General features: G+C 38.9%; 1 protein-coding gene across 1 annotated transcript in view; it reads right to left on the bottom strand.

Moving 5' to 3' along the window:
• ALG14 (ALG14 UDP-N-acetylglucosaminyltransferase subunit) overlaps positions 1-20,169 on the bottom strand; it is a 101,608-nt gene that overhangs the window by 48,788 nt on the left and 32,651 nt on the right. The window contains exon 3 of the mRNA XM_061186296.1: positions 11,393-11,524. Coding sequence (XP_061042279.1) covers positions 11,393-11,524 — 132 coding nt within the window. The remainder of the gene's footprint in view (positions 1-11,392; positions 11,525-20,169) is intronic.

The following is a 20,169-nucleotide window of genomic DNA, read 5'->3' as shown; positions in this document are numbered from 1 at the left end:
GTTGACAATTTAGATGAAATGGAATAATTCCTTGAAAACCACAAACTACTAAAATTCACCCAATATGAGACAGAAAATCTGAATAATCTTATGTCTATTAAAGAAATGTAATCTGTAGCTAAACACTTCTGAAAAAGAAATCTCCAGGACTAGATGGTTTCACTGGAGAATTTTACCAAACATTTAAAAAAGCATTAACATAAATTCCTAACAGTCTCTTCCAGAAAACAAAGAGGGTGAGTCATTTTATAAGGCCAGTTTAATTTAAATACCAAAATCAGACAAAAATAGTACCAAACAAAAAGCCAAAGACAAATATCCCTCATGAATATCATCATAAAAATTCGCACAAATTATTAGCAAATGAAATCCATCTATATAAAAAAATGTTTATACAACATGATCAGGTGGGATTTATTCAGGGAATGCAAGCCTGTTTCAATATTTGAAAATCACTCAATGTAATGTACTGTATCAATAGCTAACAAAAAATTATGATTGTATCAATCAATGCAAAAAAAACTTGTAACACAATTCATTTTGTCATTAATACATTAATTTTTCTATTGTCATTAATAAAAACATTCTCAGTAAATTAGGAATAGAGGTTGTGATGGTTAATTTTCTGTGTCAACTTGACTGGACCACGGGGTGCCCAGACATTTGGTGAAACATATGTCTGTGAGGGTATTTTGGGGTAAGATTAACATTTGAATCAGTAGACTGAGTAAAGCACATTGTCCTCCCTAATGTGGACGGTCCTCATCCAATCAACCGAACACTTGAATAGAACAAAAAGGCTGAGTAAAATCCTATCCTATTGATTCTGGTTCAGTTTTTCTGGAGAACCCTGACTAATAGAGAAGGGAAAATTCTTCAATTTGACAAAGAGCATCTATAAAAAACCTACAGTTGACATCATACTTAGTGGTAAAAGAATGAAAGCTTTTTCCCTAAAATTGGAAAAGAGACAAAATTGTCTGCTCTCATCATTCATATTAAACATAATACTAGAAGTCCTAGCCAGTGCAATAAGGTAAGAAAAGGAAACAAATTATATACTGGTTGGAAGAGAAGAAATAAAATTTTTTCTATTTGCAGGAGATATTGTCTAGAAAATCCCAGAAAATCTGTTTAAAAAAGCAAGATCTCAGGATATGAGATAAACAAAGCTCAATTGTATTTTGATATATTAGCAACAAACATGTAGAAACCAAAATTTAAAACACAATACCATTTATAACTTATAATTATTCCAAAAAAGTGAAATACCAAGATATTAATTTAAAAAACATGTACATGATCTTGATGCTGAAAATTACAAAACTCGGATAAACGAAATAAAAGAAGATCTAAATAAATGGAGAGGCATACCATGTCCACAGATTGGAAGACTCAATATAGTAAAGATGTCAATTTCTCCAAAACTGATTTATACATATAATGCAAGTCCTATCAAAATCCCAGCAGAATTCTGTTGTATACATAGACAAGCTTATTCTAAAATTTTTATGGAAAGGCAAAGGAACTAGAATACCTAAGACAATTTTGAAAAAGAAAAATAAAGTGGGAGAAATCACTCTACCAGAAGTTAAGATTTACTATATACAGCTATAGCAATCACAGCAATGTGCTATTAGCAGAGGAAAAGACTCAGAGATGAATGCAACAGAGATTCCAGGAATAGATAAACACAAATACACCCAACTAATAACTTCTTTTTTAAAAAAAATTCCAACTGATTTTTAACAAAGGGGAAAAGCAATTCAGTGGACGAAGGAAAGGTTTGTTTATCTGTTTTTAACACACTGTGCTGGGCATCCATAGGCAAAATAAGCCTTCATCTAAACCTCACACCTGATATAAAAATTGATTCAAAATGACTCATACGTTTAAATGTAAAACATAAAACTATAAAACTATTACAGGAAAACATGAGGAAATGTTTGGGATATAGGACTAGATGAAGAGTTGTTAGACGTGACAACAAAAGTACGATTCATGAAAGAAAAATTTGATAATTAGACCTCATCAAAAGTAAAAATCTTTGTTTTGTGAAAGACCCTGTTAGGAAGATGAAAAGACAAGCTATGAACTGAGAGAAAATATTTGTAAACCACATATTAGACAAAAGTCTTACATCTAAAATATACAAAGAACTCTCAAAACTCAAAAGTAAAACAAACCAATTAGAAAATGGGCAAAAGACATGAACAGACATTTCAGTGAAGAAGAGATATTAACGACAAATAAGTACATGACAAGATGTTCAACCTCATTAGCCATTAGGGAAATACAAATTAAAAACACAGTGGTATATCACTACACACGTAAAAAATACTGATAATACCAAATGCTAGAGAATGCAGAGAAACTTGATCTCTCAGACATTGCTGGTGAGATGTAAAAATGGTATAGCCACTATGGAACATAGTTTGGCAGTTTCTTACAAAAGTAAACTTGAACTTTCTATCAGACCCAGCAATCTTATTCTTGGGCATTTACCCAGATAAATAAAAACTTATGTCTATACAAAAACCTGTACATGTATGTTCACAGTAGCTTTATTCATAGCAGCAAAAAAGTGAAAACAATTCAAATGTCCCTCAATGTATGAATGGTTAAACAAACTGTAATACATCCATACAATGAAATCCTATTTAGCAATAAAAAGGAATTATTGATACATGTAAAAAACTGAATGGATCTCAAGGGCATTATGCTCAGTGAAAAAAGTCAATCTCAAAAAGTTCCATAGTGTGTGATTCCATTTATAGAACATTCTTGAAATGACAAACTATAGTGATGGAAACCAGATTAGTGGCTACCATGGAACAGGGACTGGGGATAGCACAGGGGAGTTCCTTTGCAGTGATGGAACAGTTATGTATCTTGATACATGGATAAACAGCATAGAATATACACACACACAACCACACGTGAACACATATGAAATACAGTGAAAACTGAATAAGGTTTGTAGTCTAGTTGACAGTATTGTACTAATATCAATTTTCTGATTTTGATATTGCACTATAGTTATATAAGACCACCACTAGTGGAAGCTGGGTGAAGGGTACATGGAATGCTGTGTACTATTTCTTCAACTCCTTGGAATCTATAATTATTTCAAAATAAAAAATGCTAAAAAAAATTGTGTTCAAATGCTTTTTAAAAGAATCTCAAGCCCCCAAATAAGCTGTAGGCTGAAGAGATGGAAAAACTATTTCTGATTTAAATAGTTTTTTTCCACCAACAGAATTACTCTCTATTTCATGCCTACCTGTTGTTTCTTTAGTCCACTTTTCTTGAAGCCAACTAAATTTAAGCTTCTTGAGGACACAGCTATATTTTATTCATCCCTTTCAGTGCCTGCTGCAATACAGACATTAAAAAAAAAAACTACTAGTTAAGTTTTTAATTGAGTGAGTTATCTAATTCTGGCAAATCTGATACATTTCTAAAGAGAACTAGAATTATGCTACTCTGACTAGCTCTGTGACCTTGGTTACTTAGACCTCTCTGGATTCTGAGCTCCTCATCTATAGAATGGCGGTAAAGAGTACTGTGTCAGAGGACTGTTAGGAGAATTAAATGAGTTAATATATGCGAAGTACTTAGAATAGTGTCTGACACATAGGGAGAGTTCAATAAATGTTATTTTTCTAAACATTTTTAAAAATACAACTTTTAGGTGTTCTGGTCACATGAATGAAAACAATAAATCAGTAAAACATTTAAGTGTCCATTTCCTTTAACTTCTACTGGATTTAAATGAAAAGAAGTCTGTTTATGGGGTTTATAGAGGAAAAGCCCAAAATGCCATCTTAACAGTATCCATAATATTTAACCTTATAAAAATGACTACCTTGGGGCCTTCCCCGGCGGTCCAGTGGTTAAGACGCCGCGCTCCCACTGCAGGGGGCGCGGGTTCAATCCCTGGTCGGGGAGCTAGGATCCCGCATGCCGTGTGGCACGGCCAAAAAAAAAAGACTACCTTGCTACTGCATTCAGGTCTTAAGTTCCAGATCCCACTAATTTCTAATAGCAAGAAAATATTATATGTAAAATGCTAATTAATAAAAGTACAGTCTAAAGATTTCAACCTTATATACATTATGTGACACTCACTCAACTGACTTATTAATCTTTCACTCTTCTTAAAATGACCTTTTCCTATTCTCTGACTCATTAGCTCTTATCCATCTTTGCTTAAATGTCATCTCCACTCTCAAGCCTTATCCAGCTCCCCAAAGAGGACCAATCACACTGCAACCACCCAGCTGTGGGCAAGACTGCTGTCCACTGTGCTTACTTACTTTTATACTTCCAACACACAGTATAAATCCTGTCACAGAGTAGGGTCCTTGACAAGTATCTGTGAATGAATGAACCACTGAGTTCTTCTTGAGTGTATACTGAAAGTCATGCTTTCATGACTTTAGTATCATGGGAGTGATACTCCCACAGCAATTTTCACTTACCACCATAAGGCACTTGGCACACTACATTATAATTACTTTCCCATTTGTCTCCCCCACTAGAGTGTAGGCTCTTTGAGGGAAGGGCCCACAGCTCACCCAAGCACAGTGACTGGACCATTCATCAAAGATACGTACTGAGAGGCTACCAAGTGCCAGGCACTGTTGCATCAGTATAACGAACAAGGCAGTTGCAGTTTCTTATGGAATGACAAACACATACATAAAAAAGATAGCTTTTTATTGGGATTAGTACTATGAAGAAAATAAAGCAGGGCAGTCTGACAGAGGGATGAGGACATGAGCTGGAGGAAGGGCTAGTATCAGGATAGGCTTTTGTGAGGAGGTAACATTTGAGCTCAGAGAACAAAAAGGAGCCAGTCACGTTTACAGCAGGGGTGAAGAGCCCCATGCACAGGGAATGGCAAGTACAAAGGCTCTGAGACAGGAATCAGCTGGGTTTGTTGGGAAAAAAACAAACAAACAGGCAGGTCTGGCTGGCACACAGTAAACTAGGGGAAGAGAGGAGGAGAAGAGGTCAGAGAAGCAGGTTGGGCTAGAGCGTACAGGCTACACTGAGAAATTTGGACTTTCTTCTAAGAGCACAGAAAACCGCTGGATGATTTTAAGTGTGGAGTAACAGAATCTGATGTATGTTATAAAAGAAATCACATTGGTTGTTAAGTGGTGAAGCAATTGCTGGGGGTCATGAACTTCCTTCCATAGGCAGACAAATTAAGAGGCTATGCAGTGGGGGTGGGGTGGCGCTGGATGGCGTGGGGCAGAAAGATGGACAGAAACAGACAGAAGTCACGATAAATTAAGAAGACATGGTTGGCAGGCCTTGTTATTGAACAGGGCAAGTAGGTGTGGCAGAGAGGAATGAAAGATGTCTCCTGAGGATCTGACTTGAGCAAGTTTACCAAGATGGGGAAGAGTAGGAAATATCTACTATCTTGAACCAAGAAACTTTCAGATGCCTATTGGATATACAAGTGGAAAAGTAGTACATGTTAGGCACTTAATATAGACTTTCAGTAACTAGCACTTTGAGGATGATAGACTCACCTAAAATCAAACATATAATATAGTATTCCAAACATGACCAACTCTATTTACTGCTTCCAAGGTTACAAATGTAAAATAGTAAGCGATTGAAATGACGAGAAATCTCAGTTCATTTGATAAACGATGTCGTTTTTGGCTGCTACTGACGCTCCCTGACCCAGATTTTTAATTCAGCAAAGGTGCTGAATTTTATGTTAGAAATTTTAGACAAATGCTGTAACTCAATTCCGGTATTTGTGCCACTTAGAGAGGGTCTTAAAAACACTGGAGGGCTTCCCTGGTGGCGCAGTGGTTGAGAGTCTGCCTGCCAATGCAGGGGACACGGGTTCGAGCCCTGGTCTGGGAAGATCCCACATGCCGCAGAGCAGCTGGGCTCGTGAGCCACAATTACTGAGCCTGCGCATCTAGAGCCTGTGCTCCGCAACAGGAGAGGCCACAACGGTGAGAGGCCCGCGCACCGCGATGAAGAGTGGCCCCCGCTTGCCACAGCTAGAGAAAGCCCTCGCACAGAGATGAAGACCCAACACAGCCATAAATAAATAAATAAATAAATAAAAAAAAAAAAAAAAAAAAAAACAAACACTGGAGAGGTGAGGTGCCGAGAGGAGCAAGCAATGACTCACCAAATCACTTTTACTCAAAGATAGGAACATGCCATATATGAAGCAACTGGGAGCCAAAGGTTTTGATGCTTTTGGCCATGATTCACATTTTAAAACTCATATTTGTTAAGATATAATTTACACAGAGTAAAATTTACCCTTTTTAGCGTACAGGTCTGAGTAATGACAAATGCATACAATTAAGTAACGACCACCATCACCAACATCACCACTACAATCAAGATACAGAACGGCTTCTCACCCAAAAAAGTTCTTTCAAGTCTTTTTGTAGTCAGTCCCTCCCCCACCCCTGGAGGGTGAAAACCAATGATCTATGTTCTGTCCCATTATCCTTTTAAACTCAAGAACAATCTTATGAACTTATGACTCTTATCCACAGGATGCCTGGCAAAGCCATATTTCTTGAAAAATATGATATGTGTAACACCAGAACCACCTAAAAAGTATTTAATGCCCTTGTAAAAGAAAAAACCATCCACTCCAATTACTAAGGATTAGATTCAGGCCTCCAAAACAGAGTTTATAACTTTCCTCTAAGATGCTTTTTGTCTAGTAATTGGCTTGGATGAAACAAGCATGACTTTCAATATACACTCAACAAGCAGATTTACACATTTTTTCCTCAAAACAACCTGATGTTTTGGATTACTATCTCATTCAAAGAGTTAAATTAAGATATAAAGCATTACATACACTCACAATGGTTTTATATATGATTTTCTATAACAGGAAACTGGTAAATACGAATTTGATTAATTTTCTAAGTCAATCTCATTTGCAAAATTCTGTAATAATACTTTTTTAATAATACTGTTCCTCTTATTTTAATTATCCATTTTGAATTTTAAAAATATTCTATTTTGACAAATATACATGACACTTAATTTTGAAATATATACTATCATTATTATTCAATTAGATCAGGCTTTGTTAAATCTACTAAAGCAGATACTTAATTTGATCTGTTGGGATCTATTTAAATTTTACATTCTTATTTAGAGGGAGTGATGTTTAGTGTAATTTATTTTAAAAGTAATTTATTAACTGATTCTTAATTGGCCTGAATGAATGAACACATCTTCCATGGTGAGCCAGAAATGGTGGTATACAGTCCAGTGGTTAAGGCCTTGGGCTTTGGAATCAGAAAGACCTGGATGCTAGACCTAGCTCGGTTATTTACTGATTATGCATACACTCTGGGCAAGTAACTTCTTGTCTCACAAAGCCTCACTTCCCTCCTCCATTAAATGTGCATAACAGTACTACCCACCTCATACAGCATGAATGCCAGTACTTAGGACCAGGTCTGGTACATGTAAGTGTGCTCAATAAATGTTAGCTAGTACATACTGGATGGAATTTCCATTTAAAAAACATTGAAATGTTCTATTATTCAGCATTTGCCCTGAAACAACAAGGAAAGTGACTTTATTTATATTTTATAGATGACAAAGTGAGGCACAGAGACAGTTGAATGGAGAGCAGACTTACTGGCCCAGGTGCATACAGTTAAAGAGAAGCAGAAAGTCACCTGGTTGTTCAGACAACTCAAGTAATTTAAAGTCTGATGCTACTATAGTTTCTAAAAATGGGGTTTTCTTTTTTTTTTTAAGAAGTAAAGAAGAAATTTTGATGAAAATCATAAGAAAGCTAAGGATGCACAAAAACAGACATATGGATCAATGGAACAGAATACAGCCTCCAGAAATAAACCCAGGCACCTGTGGTCAATTAATTTTTGACAAAGGAGTCAAGAACATACAATGGAGAAAAGACAGTCTCTACAGCAAGTGGTATTGGGAAAGCTGGACAGCCGCAGGTAAATCAATGAAGTGAGAACACACCCTCATACCATACACAAAAATAAACTCAAAATGGCTTAAAGACTTAAATATAAGACATGATACCATAAAGCTCCTAGAAAATAACATAGGGAAAATATTCTCTGACATAAATTGTAGCAATGTTTTCTTAGGTCAGTCTCCCAAGGCAATAGAAATAAAAACAAAAATAAACAAATGGGACTCAATCAAACTTATAAGCTTTTGCACAGCAAAGGAAACCATAAACAAAACAAAAAGACAATCTACATACTGGGAGAAAGTATTCACAAATGATCGACAAAGGCTTAATTTTGAAAATATACAAACAGCTCATATACAAAAAAACAAACAACCCAGTCAAAAAAAATAGGCAGATCTAAAGAGACAATCCTCCGAAGAAGACATACAGATGGCCAACAGGTACATGAAAAGATGCTCAACACTGCTAATTACTAGAGAAATGCAAATCAAAACTCACACTAGTCAGAATGGCCATTATCAAAAAGTCTACAAATTATAAATGCTGGAGAGGGCGTAGAGAAAAGGGAACCCTCCTACATTGTTGGTGGGAAAACAGTATGGAGGTTCCTTAAAAAACTAAAAATAGAGTTGCCATATGAGCCGGCAATTCCACTCCTGGGCATATATCCAGAAAAGACGAAAACTTTAATTTGAAAAGATACATGCACCCCAATGTCCATAGCAGCGCTATGTATGATAGCCAAGACATGGAAACAATGTAAGTGTCCATCAACAGATGAATGGATCAAGAAGATGTGGCATATACATACAATGGAATATTGCTCAGCCATAAAAAAGAATGAAATAATGCTATTTGCAGCATCATGAATAGCACTAGAGATTATCACATACTAAGTGAAGTAAGTCAGACAGAGAAAGACAAATACCATATGATATCACTTATTTCTGGAATCTAAAAAAATGATACAAATGAACTTATTTACAAAATAGAAACAGACTCACAGACATAGAAAACAATCTCACGGTTACCAAAGGGGAAGGGAGGGGGGAAAGGATAAATTAGTTTGGGGTTAACAGATACAAACTACTATATATAAAATAGATAAACAACAAGGTCCTACTGTATAGCACAGGGAACTATATTCAATATCTTGTAATAACCTATAATGGAAAAGAATCTGAAAAAGAATATATATATGTATATATAACTGAATCACTTTGCTGTATACCTGAAACTAACACAACACTATAAATCAACTATACTTCAATTTAAAAAAGGCAAAAATATTCAAAAAGAAAAATAAAATAAAGTTAGTGCCATTTACAGTTTTAAAAAAAGAAAGCCAAGGATGAATACAGGAGAGATCTGCATGTTGTTCTTAACCATTAACTTCGTGTGTGTGTATAAGGGAATTTCATTAAGTGGGAGTTCATTTTGTGAAGCCAGCCACATCAAAGCAACTGACTGGATAATGTTCAGGTTTGAAATAATTTTGAAAACTCAGTTTAAAACAGAAATAAGTATTTCACATTTCCCCCCTTTTCCCTTTTTATTCCTTTAGAAACATAATAGTCTTTTTTTTCCCTTCCACTCTTTATAGGCAAATTTATGGCACTCATAACATTTTAGACTAAGTTTGAAGGAAACTGAGAGGACATCCAGTCCAATCCTTTTGTTTTAAGGTAGAGAATGATGCCCAGAAGGGAACTAAAATAAAATAAAAGCCAAAGTGAGCCTGGGACCAAGTGTCCTAATGCCCCATCAGTTACTCTTTCTACTACAAGGGTATCAAAATACTTAGGCCGGGCAGTCACCGGAGCTCCTCCATGTCCACAGCAGACATCAGCCATCATGTCACTACTTCCTTCTCACCTTCACACCTTAGAGTCCTACAGTCACCACATTCAACCTGGCTGCTGCCATTGACAGTGGTCATGCCCCCAGTAATTTAGTAAATGTAAACCCAACATTTCCAGCTTAAAATGTGAAGACCTTTTTTCTTCCTTCCATTTTGTCTCAAGTTTCAGAAATAATTAAATCTTTAAGAGTAGTAATGATCTTTTAGGAAAACATATGAGTTCCACACTCTTAAAATGTGGTTGGAGACTGTGAGATAAACTTATTTTGTCAAAAATTTAAAAATAAATATAAGCAAAATTAATCTATGGTGATAGAAATCACCAGAAAGTGGCTGATTGGGAAGGGGCAGGTGGGGTGATGGAAATGTTCTATATCTTGATAGAGATGTGGTCAAACTATATACTTAAGATCTATGCATTTCACTGTTTGTAAATTACAGCTTTTAAAAACAATCTAAAGTACTCATGTAGACAATTCAGATTTTAAAATTCTCATCCAAGGGAGGGACCTGAATTGCAATCCAGCTGGTGAAAGGCAATGACCAAACTGATAGAGATCTTTCAAAATCATCGTAGCTAAATGCATTTTTGTTCAATTATTCATGAGAATAACACACACTGTGCCAGAACTCATGTATATGGAAAGCAAATAAAGAGTTTCTTTAAGGCTATGCAGATTAATGGATTCTGCCTTAAACAGGAATGAGAGTATTATTTAAGTACTGTGTACACTACTGTGATAACATATCTGCTGATCTGCATTGCCTACTGAAGTGCATTTAGCATTTAGTAATAGAACTTCATCCTAAAGACCACAGAGAACTTAAGAGTTTTATAGATAAGGAAGGTAAGGTTTTATACAGTGCACTAAAGCTTTCACATTTCTATTTTCTGTATTACTTTCCTATAAAAACTTGAGTGTGTATGACATTCTGCCCACTGCATATCATTTTCTGGTAACAGAGCTTTTTGTTTTTGTTTTTGTTTTTCTGTGCCTACTAGATTGCTAACTTAAAAAAAAATTTTTTATTGGGGTATAATTGATTTACAATGTTGTGTTAGTTTCAGGTGTACAGCAAAGTGCATCAGTTATACAAATACAGATATCCACTCTTTTTTAGATTCTTTTCCCATACAGGCCATTATAGAGTATTGGTAACAGAGTTTTGACAAAATAAGAAGAGTACTGAAAAGGAATAGAAAAAACTGGCTCCTCTCTGGCTGACAAGCAAGCACATGACGTTGGCTCAGAAACCACAGGTGGCTAGCAGCACAAATTGATTAAAGATAGTGCTCGGTTAGTCCTTATTGCCATGAGACAGAGGGGAGAAAAGGGCAAATTTAGAGTTCAAGTTATAGCTAGAAAGGGAAGACAAATTTCCCACCTCTTTGAGCAAAGTGCATTGAAATAAATTTTAGCACACGTTAGTAAAAGGTCTGGTATAGTATCTGGCGCACTGATGAATGGTAGCTGTTCAAGAAAACAATATGTCCTGTTACTAATGAAGGATCCACAGGAGAGTGACCTTCTCTCTCCTCCGATGCTCATACGTACCAAATCTGGCTTCACTCGGTGAGTCAGGGGGAAGGAGAGCCACATAGAGTACAAGGTGGTGAGTACCGTGGACAGCCAGGACTGCTGGACCTCCCGGCTTCTGGGAATGCGGTGAATATAGTATTCAGGAAACTAGAAGGAAATAGTGAAAATGCAAATCAACTGGGCCAGTGATACTGAAGTTAAACATAGTAACAGTTAACATTTGTACAAACAGGAAATGCTCTCTCAATTTTAATTTTCATTGGAAATATTTTTAAACTAAGTTATAAAGGCTTTTTCGTGCTTTATACAACACACATCACTGGGTTATGACAAAAAGTTCCTGAATATGATTCAAAATGTTAAAGTCAGTGTTGACAATAAGCTAGGGGAAATTTTCTATAAAATATGTTTCAGGCAAAGACCTTAACATACTTATATACAAAGAGTCCTTACAAATCAGTATAAGTAACCTAGTATCAAGATGGGCAAAGGAGATGGACAGACAATTCCAAACAGAAGAAACACAAACAGCCAATAAACATTTGAAAAGATCGTTAACAATTAAACACAAAAGAAAGCAATGAGTCATTTTTCACCTACCTAACTGGCAGAGATTGTGGATACTCAGCGTTTTTGAGGATGTAGGGAAATAGACATTTACATTCCCTGGGCAAATACATTAGCACAACTTTTTGGGAGGGCAATTTAGGAATATCTATCAGAATTGTGTGTCTACTTTTGATCCAGCATTACTGCTACCAGAAATACATCCCACAGATTTACCCACATGCTATCTACTTTATCACTGTTTGTATTTGTGGAAATTGGAAACAGCCCAAATATCCTCCAACAGGGATTGGAGAAGTCCATACAATAAAATATATGGAGACACATGAACAAATGACATAGATTTATACGAACAGATATGGAAGATGTGCCCAGATAAGTTGTTAAAGTGAATATACAAGTTGCAGGACAGTATGTTTAATATGATCCAGCGTGTATTAACAAATCACACAGCTGTATGTGTTTGTATACACATTGGTACACATATCAGTATTTGCATGAAGAAAATCTGGACCTGTTTGCCACAAACTGTATATTTGATGTGGAAGGGATTACACAGGGAACTGAACACCAGAAGGTGAGAATCACTGGGAGTTTCTCGCAGCCTGGCTACCACAAATGTTAAGTCAAGTCGGAGAGTAAAGGACTAAATACCTAATACATTCCTCTCCCCATCCCCCCACCTCTGGCCCTGAGGAACAATATGCTCCTAGAGAAAAGAACAGAAAAACCTTTTCCTAAACCAATGGAAGACACAAAACTACTGGTCCTACGTTTTTTCAAATTTAGAAAAAGGTGTGAGATTGTGTGTGGAGGCTTCTGTTATGCTCCAGGAGGGCATCTGTGTAGCTCCTATAAAAACGAAATCGGGCTGCACATGTGACCACTCTGTTTCACATATGATGGATATTCCCTCTTCCTTCCATACTACACCAGTGGGGAAAGACAGATCTGGACTCAATATGTTATTCACTATTTTTATTTATTTATTAATCATTTATTACATCAATGGTTTTTTTTCTTCCAAAGGATTAAGGTACTAAATGTTCAACTAGAAAATAATACTGAATAGTTCCCAAACTATAGACCATACAAGGAGCAGTATCCAAAAGGGGGCAAACTTGTAAGGAATCTTGTTGGAAGTTTGTGCTTGCCTAATTTGTGGAGATTATTAATTTAAAAACATGTAATGGGTAAAACAGTACTGAAACTGAGCCCCCCTAAAACTGAGTTTCCTTACTGAGTTTATGATTAATCTCTCTATCCAAATCTTTATTCCCTTTCTTGTCCCCTCTGACCTCTATCCTGTGCTAACTGAACACTTGTCCACCAGAGTCAGATGACTAAAATTGCTGTTGTCCATAACATCGTTAATGTACTAAAATTGCTATTATATATATCATCATTAACGTACAAACCCAGGTTGTTTCTCCAGGGCAAGATGAGCTAATGGACCCCCAAGCCACGGACCACCTGGTCTGAGCCTCATAAACCAGAACATCCCGACTCCCGAAACTATGATTAAGAAATGTCACAAGACAATTAATCCCAGCCTTTGTTCATCCCTTTAAAAAAAAAAAATCCCTAACTCAAAAGACCAAGTGGGAATGGATCTGAGGCTTGTCTCCCACACTCTTGCTTGGCCCCTTGCAATAAACCCTTACTTTGCTGCAAACTCTTGGCTGTCAGAGTTTGGCTTTCTGCACTGTGGGTACATGAGGCCTTGCTTGGTTTCAGCACTATAGAGCTAAAATGCCTAATCAGAAACCTTTTGGATCGGAAGTGTTCCGAACAGGTAATACAGGACATATACCATATATTACATAGTATCCACCGCTGAAGTTTGGAGAAGTAATCAAACATATTAACATTTCTATAGCAAAACACGAACATTCACACTAAGTGGGATAAAGACTATACTCCCCATGCCAATTCAAACCAGGTTTTACTGTCAAATAAACTTGTGACAAACTTGGAACTTTTTTTTCTCCCTCAGTTTTCCGAGCTTTCTAGGATTTCAGATCAGAGATTGTGGACCTGTACTACAAAATACATTTGAACCCAATAAGATGTCAGTATTATTATAGTAAAAATAACCCAATAGTGTCCCATTATAAAGGTTTTTTCAATGTTACTTCAAAAATCTGAGGCCTGATCTTAATATCTGTAATATTTTCTTCAAAAAACCATGGGTGTCTACCATGTCCCTTGAATCTTTTAAAGCTGTGAGCATATAACTTTTAAAAAATTTTATTTTATGGAAGTTTAGTTGATTTACAATGTTGTGTTAATTTCTGCTGTACAGCAAAGTGATTCAGTTATACATATTCTCTTTCATATTCTTTTCCATTATGGTTTATCACAGGATACTGAATGTAGCTCCCTGTTCTATATAGCAGGACCTTGTTGTTTATACATTCTATATATAACAGTTTGAATCAGCTAATCCCAAACTCCCAATCCAGCCCTCTCCCTATCCCCTCCTCCTTGGCAACCGCAAGTCTGTTCTCTATATCTGTGAGTCTTTTTCATAGATAAGTTCATTTGTGTCATATTTTAGATTCCATATATAAGTGATATCATATGGTATTTGTCTTTCTCTTTCTAACTTACTTCACTTAGTATAATAATCTCTAGGTCCACCTATGTTGCTGCAAAGGGCATTATTTCATTCTTTTTTATGGCTGAGTAGCATTCCATTATATATATATATATACACACCACATCTTCTTTGCTTATAGCTATGTAAAGAAGCAATGAACAATACTTTTGGGTATTTTTAGTGTCCTGAGGGGCTGGAAGGGGTGGTCAGTCTGACTCTGGCTCTGGAAGCCCAGCTCCTCTGACTCCATCTGAGCTCCAGAGAGGCAAACACAAAAGCCTGGTAGGGCCTACACAAGGGTCTAGAGACAGCTCTCTTAGACTTGGACATGGAAGAAAAGACATCTCGTCCCGGGGAGCAGCCTGTGGAAGCAGAGAAAATGGGTTCTGGAAGTCTCCAGTCCATTCCCAGAAGGACGGAAACTAGTGGAGGCATGTTCTGGGGTGCGACCTGAGGGTCCTCCTAGATGGAGACTAGAAAAACAGGCCTGAGGGTGAGCAAACAAGGTAGTGACTGAAGAGTGATGACCTGTCTTCTGACTTCTGGCTGCACCATGGAAGGAGCCCAACCTCAGCCTTCAGATCAGATGCTAGGCTGGGGAGGGGAGTCTTGGTTCCACTTGTGGGCTGGAGCTAACTGAGCCAATGACCTCATGCATACAGTGACCCACCACTCAGTTTGCACAGGATGGTCCCAGTTTATACCTGTAGTCCTGGCATAATTATTAATAGTACTCCCTTCTGCTCTCAGAAGTATCCCAATTTAAATGATAAAGTATATGGTTACCCACAGGGTGGGCAATGAGTAGGTTCTTTCTAGTGATAGGGAAGGAAATTTACTCAGAATAGCCCAAGGCAATGGGATGCAAGAATCTACATTACCATCAAGGACAAGAGTCTAAGTGGTAGCTGGGAAGAAAGCCAAGCTGGAAGTCCTACCAGTGAGATAAACAGGAAAACAGAGAGTTGGTGACCAGCGTGGGGAAATGGGGGTGGTGAGGATCGAGCCAGGCAAGGGGTCAGAACCATGACCCTGACTGGCAGGAGACCGGGGATGGGGGGAGGGTCCATATGGTACCCCTCTCTGGCTTATGGCTCTACGCTAGAGAGGCCTATACCTCCAAACCCCATCTAAGTCTTCGCCACATTATGACGCTTTGATAATAAGTTCAGGGAACTGGAAATCCTACCAAAAAAGAGATTTCTCTCCAAATCCAAGTCTCTTCCCACCCATTCCCCCACCAGATCAGTTCTCAGAGGCACCTTTCCCGACTGACCTTTCTAAATAACCCTGCTCCTCCCACCTGTACGCACACTCCTCTCTCCTCCATCACCAGGTTTGCTTTTTGTTTTAAAATTACTCTATTTCCTCTACTGGCATATTATATGTTTATTTACTGATACCTCCACGAGAATATAACTTACCTGAGGACACCAGGAACTTTAATCGTTGCAATCTCAGTGCTTGTAAGAGTATTTGGTTTACAGTTGGTGTGCAATACATATTTATTGAATAAATGATTCAATATGTTTTTGCATATTAATATAAAATAACTCAATCTTCCTGTCACCTAGCTGAGATGTTCTTAGACTGGGAATGCAGAAAGGACACAAAGGAGGTAATTTCACAGTGCTTAACCTGGGGCCTTATTTGTAAGGCCACTCAATAAATGGGTTGAACTGAATGGATGGAATTCCTGGGGCAAGAGGGAAAATGCCGGAGCAAAGCAGGGTATTGAGAGTTTATAAACAGCCAGAGTCAGGAGGCACCAAACCCTAAGGGGAGATGAGAAGGAACCAAAGACAAATGCCCCTCCCCATCAATGTGTCCTAGATACACAGCCCAGAGGGCCTCAAGGAACTTCTCAGCCCTTGTGGGTCCTCTCCCCAGAAAACAAGTCCATGAGAGAAGAGTGTCCTGAGGCTTGGAGGTCTGAGCACAGAGGGAAAGGGAGTCTGCTAGGTTAAAGCAAGCAGAGCCTTCCACTGTACACCTAAAACTTCTTGAAAAATTCTATGTCCACTGGTTCTGTATTAAACCTGCTATGCAGGGGTGCAGTCAAGTGGATGGAAACCTGGGGCCATCTTGATAGGGACAGAGCCCTCAGAATAGCTATGCCTGATACACAGAAGTTGGTGCTAGGGTATCTGATGTCCTGTATCACCTAGAAGAAATACTGAGAGCCAGGCCATGACAAAATCTTAAGAGAGTTTTTATTACTTTATATAGTTTTAGAAGATAATCAAATATATAAAGAAGTCAATGAGGAAAAATTATCAATAGAATGCCTGTATTTTGGTCTTCACTAAAGTTCCTTTGAAGACAAAGGAATGGGAGAGAGTTTCAGAGAGCTACAATTTAGGCTCGGCTATGACCAGCCATTCCTAGGGGTTGTGGCATCTAGAGAAATCCAAGTGAAGGCACCTTTATAGACATACTGTTTTTATTAGTCTGTACCTCTGCCTTGAGGAAACTGTCCCTGATCCTCTTCTATGTGCTATTAATGGGATGCAGGACACAAAGGATACTTCATCCATCATTTTACCCCCTGAGCCCCATCTCCAGACCCAACATTTGGTTTCAGAGTGGCCACATGACCCAAGCAGGGTCAGTCTTTTCCTGGATTCTTATAGAGACCCAGGGAAAGCTCTTCCTTTTAGAAATACCGTGGGCTGCTAAATGGGCCCTCAATAATCCATTCTACTGGGGCAAGAAATACATACTCGTTTTGGTATTCCTCTATTCACTAGGCTTTTCTGTAACAACTCAAAACTGAACTATCATATTTGCCACCAAAACATGCTATTCCTGTGTTCCCAAGCCAGAAATTGACAAATGAACAGTAGAACCTATCATAAACAGGTTTCCTGAATAGATGTGAAGATCATGAAGATCTATGTTGGGACTGGCACGGACGAGGGTTGGTGGGGGCCACTCTGAAACCAAATGTTGGGTCTGGTGATGGGGTTCAGGGGGTAAAATGATGGATGAAGCATCCTTTGTGTCCTGCATCCCATTAATAGGACATAAAAGAGGGTCGGGGCAGTTTCCTCAAGGCAGAGGTACAGACTAATAAAAACCGTATTTCTATAAAAACTGCCCCCATGTTTCCTTCTTCCAAAACCTCTACACACATTCCTACCTGCCCACCTATTCCCAACATCTCCGCTACTCTCGTGGTCCAGGCCATCACCACCTCTCACTGTGACTACTACAATTGCCTCTCAAGTCGTCTCTGCTTCTCCTCTTGCTCCCCTTCATTTTATCCTTTACGGACTCTCCAGAACGATCTTTTTATAATGTACAGCAGATCTTTCTTTCTCCCGCTTAAAGCCCTCCAAAGGCTCACCACTGCACTTGGGATAAGATCCAGGTTTCTTACAACTGCCTCCAAGGTCCCATGTAGTCTGGCGCTGGCTTATGTCTCTAGCCGCTCCCTGCTCGCTCCCTCCAACCACGCGGGTCTTCTTTCTGCTGTCTGAATGTGTCACCCTGCTCGCTCCCTCCAACCACGCGGGTCTTCTTGCTGCTGTCTGAATGTGTCACCCTGCTCGCTCCCTCCAACCACGCGGGTCTTCTTGCTGCTGTCTGAATGTGTCAGACTCGTTCCTTCCTGAGGGCCTTTTCTGTTCACTCTGAGCTGTCTGCCCTGCTCCCAGACTGTCTCATAGGAAGCTCCTTCCTGCAGGTCAGGTCTCGCTTGAACATTATCTCCTCAGAGAGGATGCAGCTCTCCCCCACCATCCCCTACCCCCAAATCATGGCTGCCCTCCACCGCACTGTCTTATTTCACCATCTTCACAGCAATTTATTGGTAACTCAAATTAACTTGCTCATTTATAGTTTGTCTGATTGCTGTCTGCCTCTCTCCCCAGAACGTGAGCTCCGTGAGAGGAAAGGACTTCATCTCGCTGCCTGCTGTGATCCTGACGCGCAGAATGGTGTTTCACACGTCATGGGTGCTCATCACTACTCGCTGAATAGATAAATGACTGTCGTTACAGTTTCTAGAAGTTCAGTCTGTGGTCTATGCTGGGGAAGATGCTAACTCCTTATCTCATAACATCTCAGGAATGTAAGAGACCAATTAATCGAACCTTCTCACTTCACAGGTGAGGCATCTGAACCTTCCCACGGGGACAGAGCCAGCAAGTGGTAGAGCCAGGACCTGAACCCAGGCGTTCCACGTGTCCTGAAATAGGCTGCTGACTCACCTTCATGAAGGCCGTTCTCGGTCCCTGTGCCTCCCTGCTGAGAAGCCTGCCCCCTCCAACACACAGTGAGCTGAGCCGGCTTCCTCTGGAGCTGTGCTCCCCGCCGCCTGTGGTTTCTGTGATAGCCAACCACCCATCCTGACCCACTTCCTTTCCCTTCTCTGTTTTGTAACTCACCAGCCCTATATATCTACAGCCTTCAACCCCCTGAGTGTGCTGTGTCTCTACCTGCTCTATGGGAAATGGGCCGCTGGCCTCCTCCCACCTCTCTGGGCTTTGTGCCCTGCTCTGTGCTGTAGGTTTGGCACCACTCCCCCACCTACCACTGTCACCAATGACTCCCTCCTCTGCCCGCGAGCCTCTCTGGGGAAAAAAAATCAGAAAAAAAAAAATATAGGGGCTTAGAAATCTTCAGACTTTTCTGGTGAACCTTAGGCCCCCAAGTCCCTTCTGGCAAGTTCTGCTGTTTTGCTGCTGCTCCTACCTGGCAGCCGACTGGGAAAGTATGCTTTAGTTGAGTCCTTGCTTTCTGTGCAGGTCAATGTGTATACCCTGCAGTATGTGCATATCTTGCAACGTGATCCAGTCTGTTTCACACAATTGGCAGTCACATAAAAGAGAAGAAAGACTCTTTCTCTCTTATTCTCCCTCCACCATGTAGTTAATGAAACATCCTTTCTATCTATCTATACAAGCTTCCTAATTAAGAAGTGGCAGGGACCATGTCCTACATTACTGTGTATGCCCACAGAGCCTCCCAGTGTTCCCCACACGTACTTGATTGATGCATAACCAAACCCACAGTGGCAAGACAGACAGCAAAGGTAGACTGCCTAAGAGTAAAAACAAATAACGTGGAGAAATGGATTTTTTTCAGGCTTCTAGTCTGTCTGGAATTATGTGAAACACTGAGTTAAATGCTAATAGTATATGACAACTTGTAACTTTCACAGTATCTTTCAGAATTACATCACTGCTGAAAACCACAAACATATCTGGCTTTAGATTTGTGACAAACTAAATAGAAGTTTATAGTGATTTAGATGGAAATAATTCCACCAAGGAATCCAAATGGCATCATAAACCACAACAGAGCAGGTCAAGTGGTCTATGAAGTCATTCTCTACTGTTACCACACACTGAAACGTACAATACATTTATTATTTAGTGAATGCCACGCTATTGCAGAATCTTGGAAACAAGACAAAATGAAAATGGTAAAATTTCATTCAACCAAAAATGGTTTCAGTTTTCCTTCATAACCGCTCTTTTAAAAATAGTGAAGAGTACAATATATAGTAAAAGCATGTTGGATGCTTCACCCAATCATTCTGAAATCAAGATGACCATAATTTACCACCCAAAAAAAGTTTTTATATGCATGTCCTTCAAGAACTTGGTAGATGCTC

Source organism: Eubalaena glacialis, chromosome 3 (genome assembly GCF_028564815.1).
Source record: "Eubalaena glacialis isolate mEubGla1 chromosome 3, mEubGla1.1.hap2.+ XY, whole genome shotgun sequence".
NCBI lineage: Eukaryota > Metazoa > Chordata > Mammalia > Artiodactyla > Balaenidae > Eubalaena > Eubalaena glacialis.
This window is presented reverse-complemented; position numbering and strand designations above follow the sequence as displayed.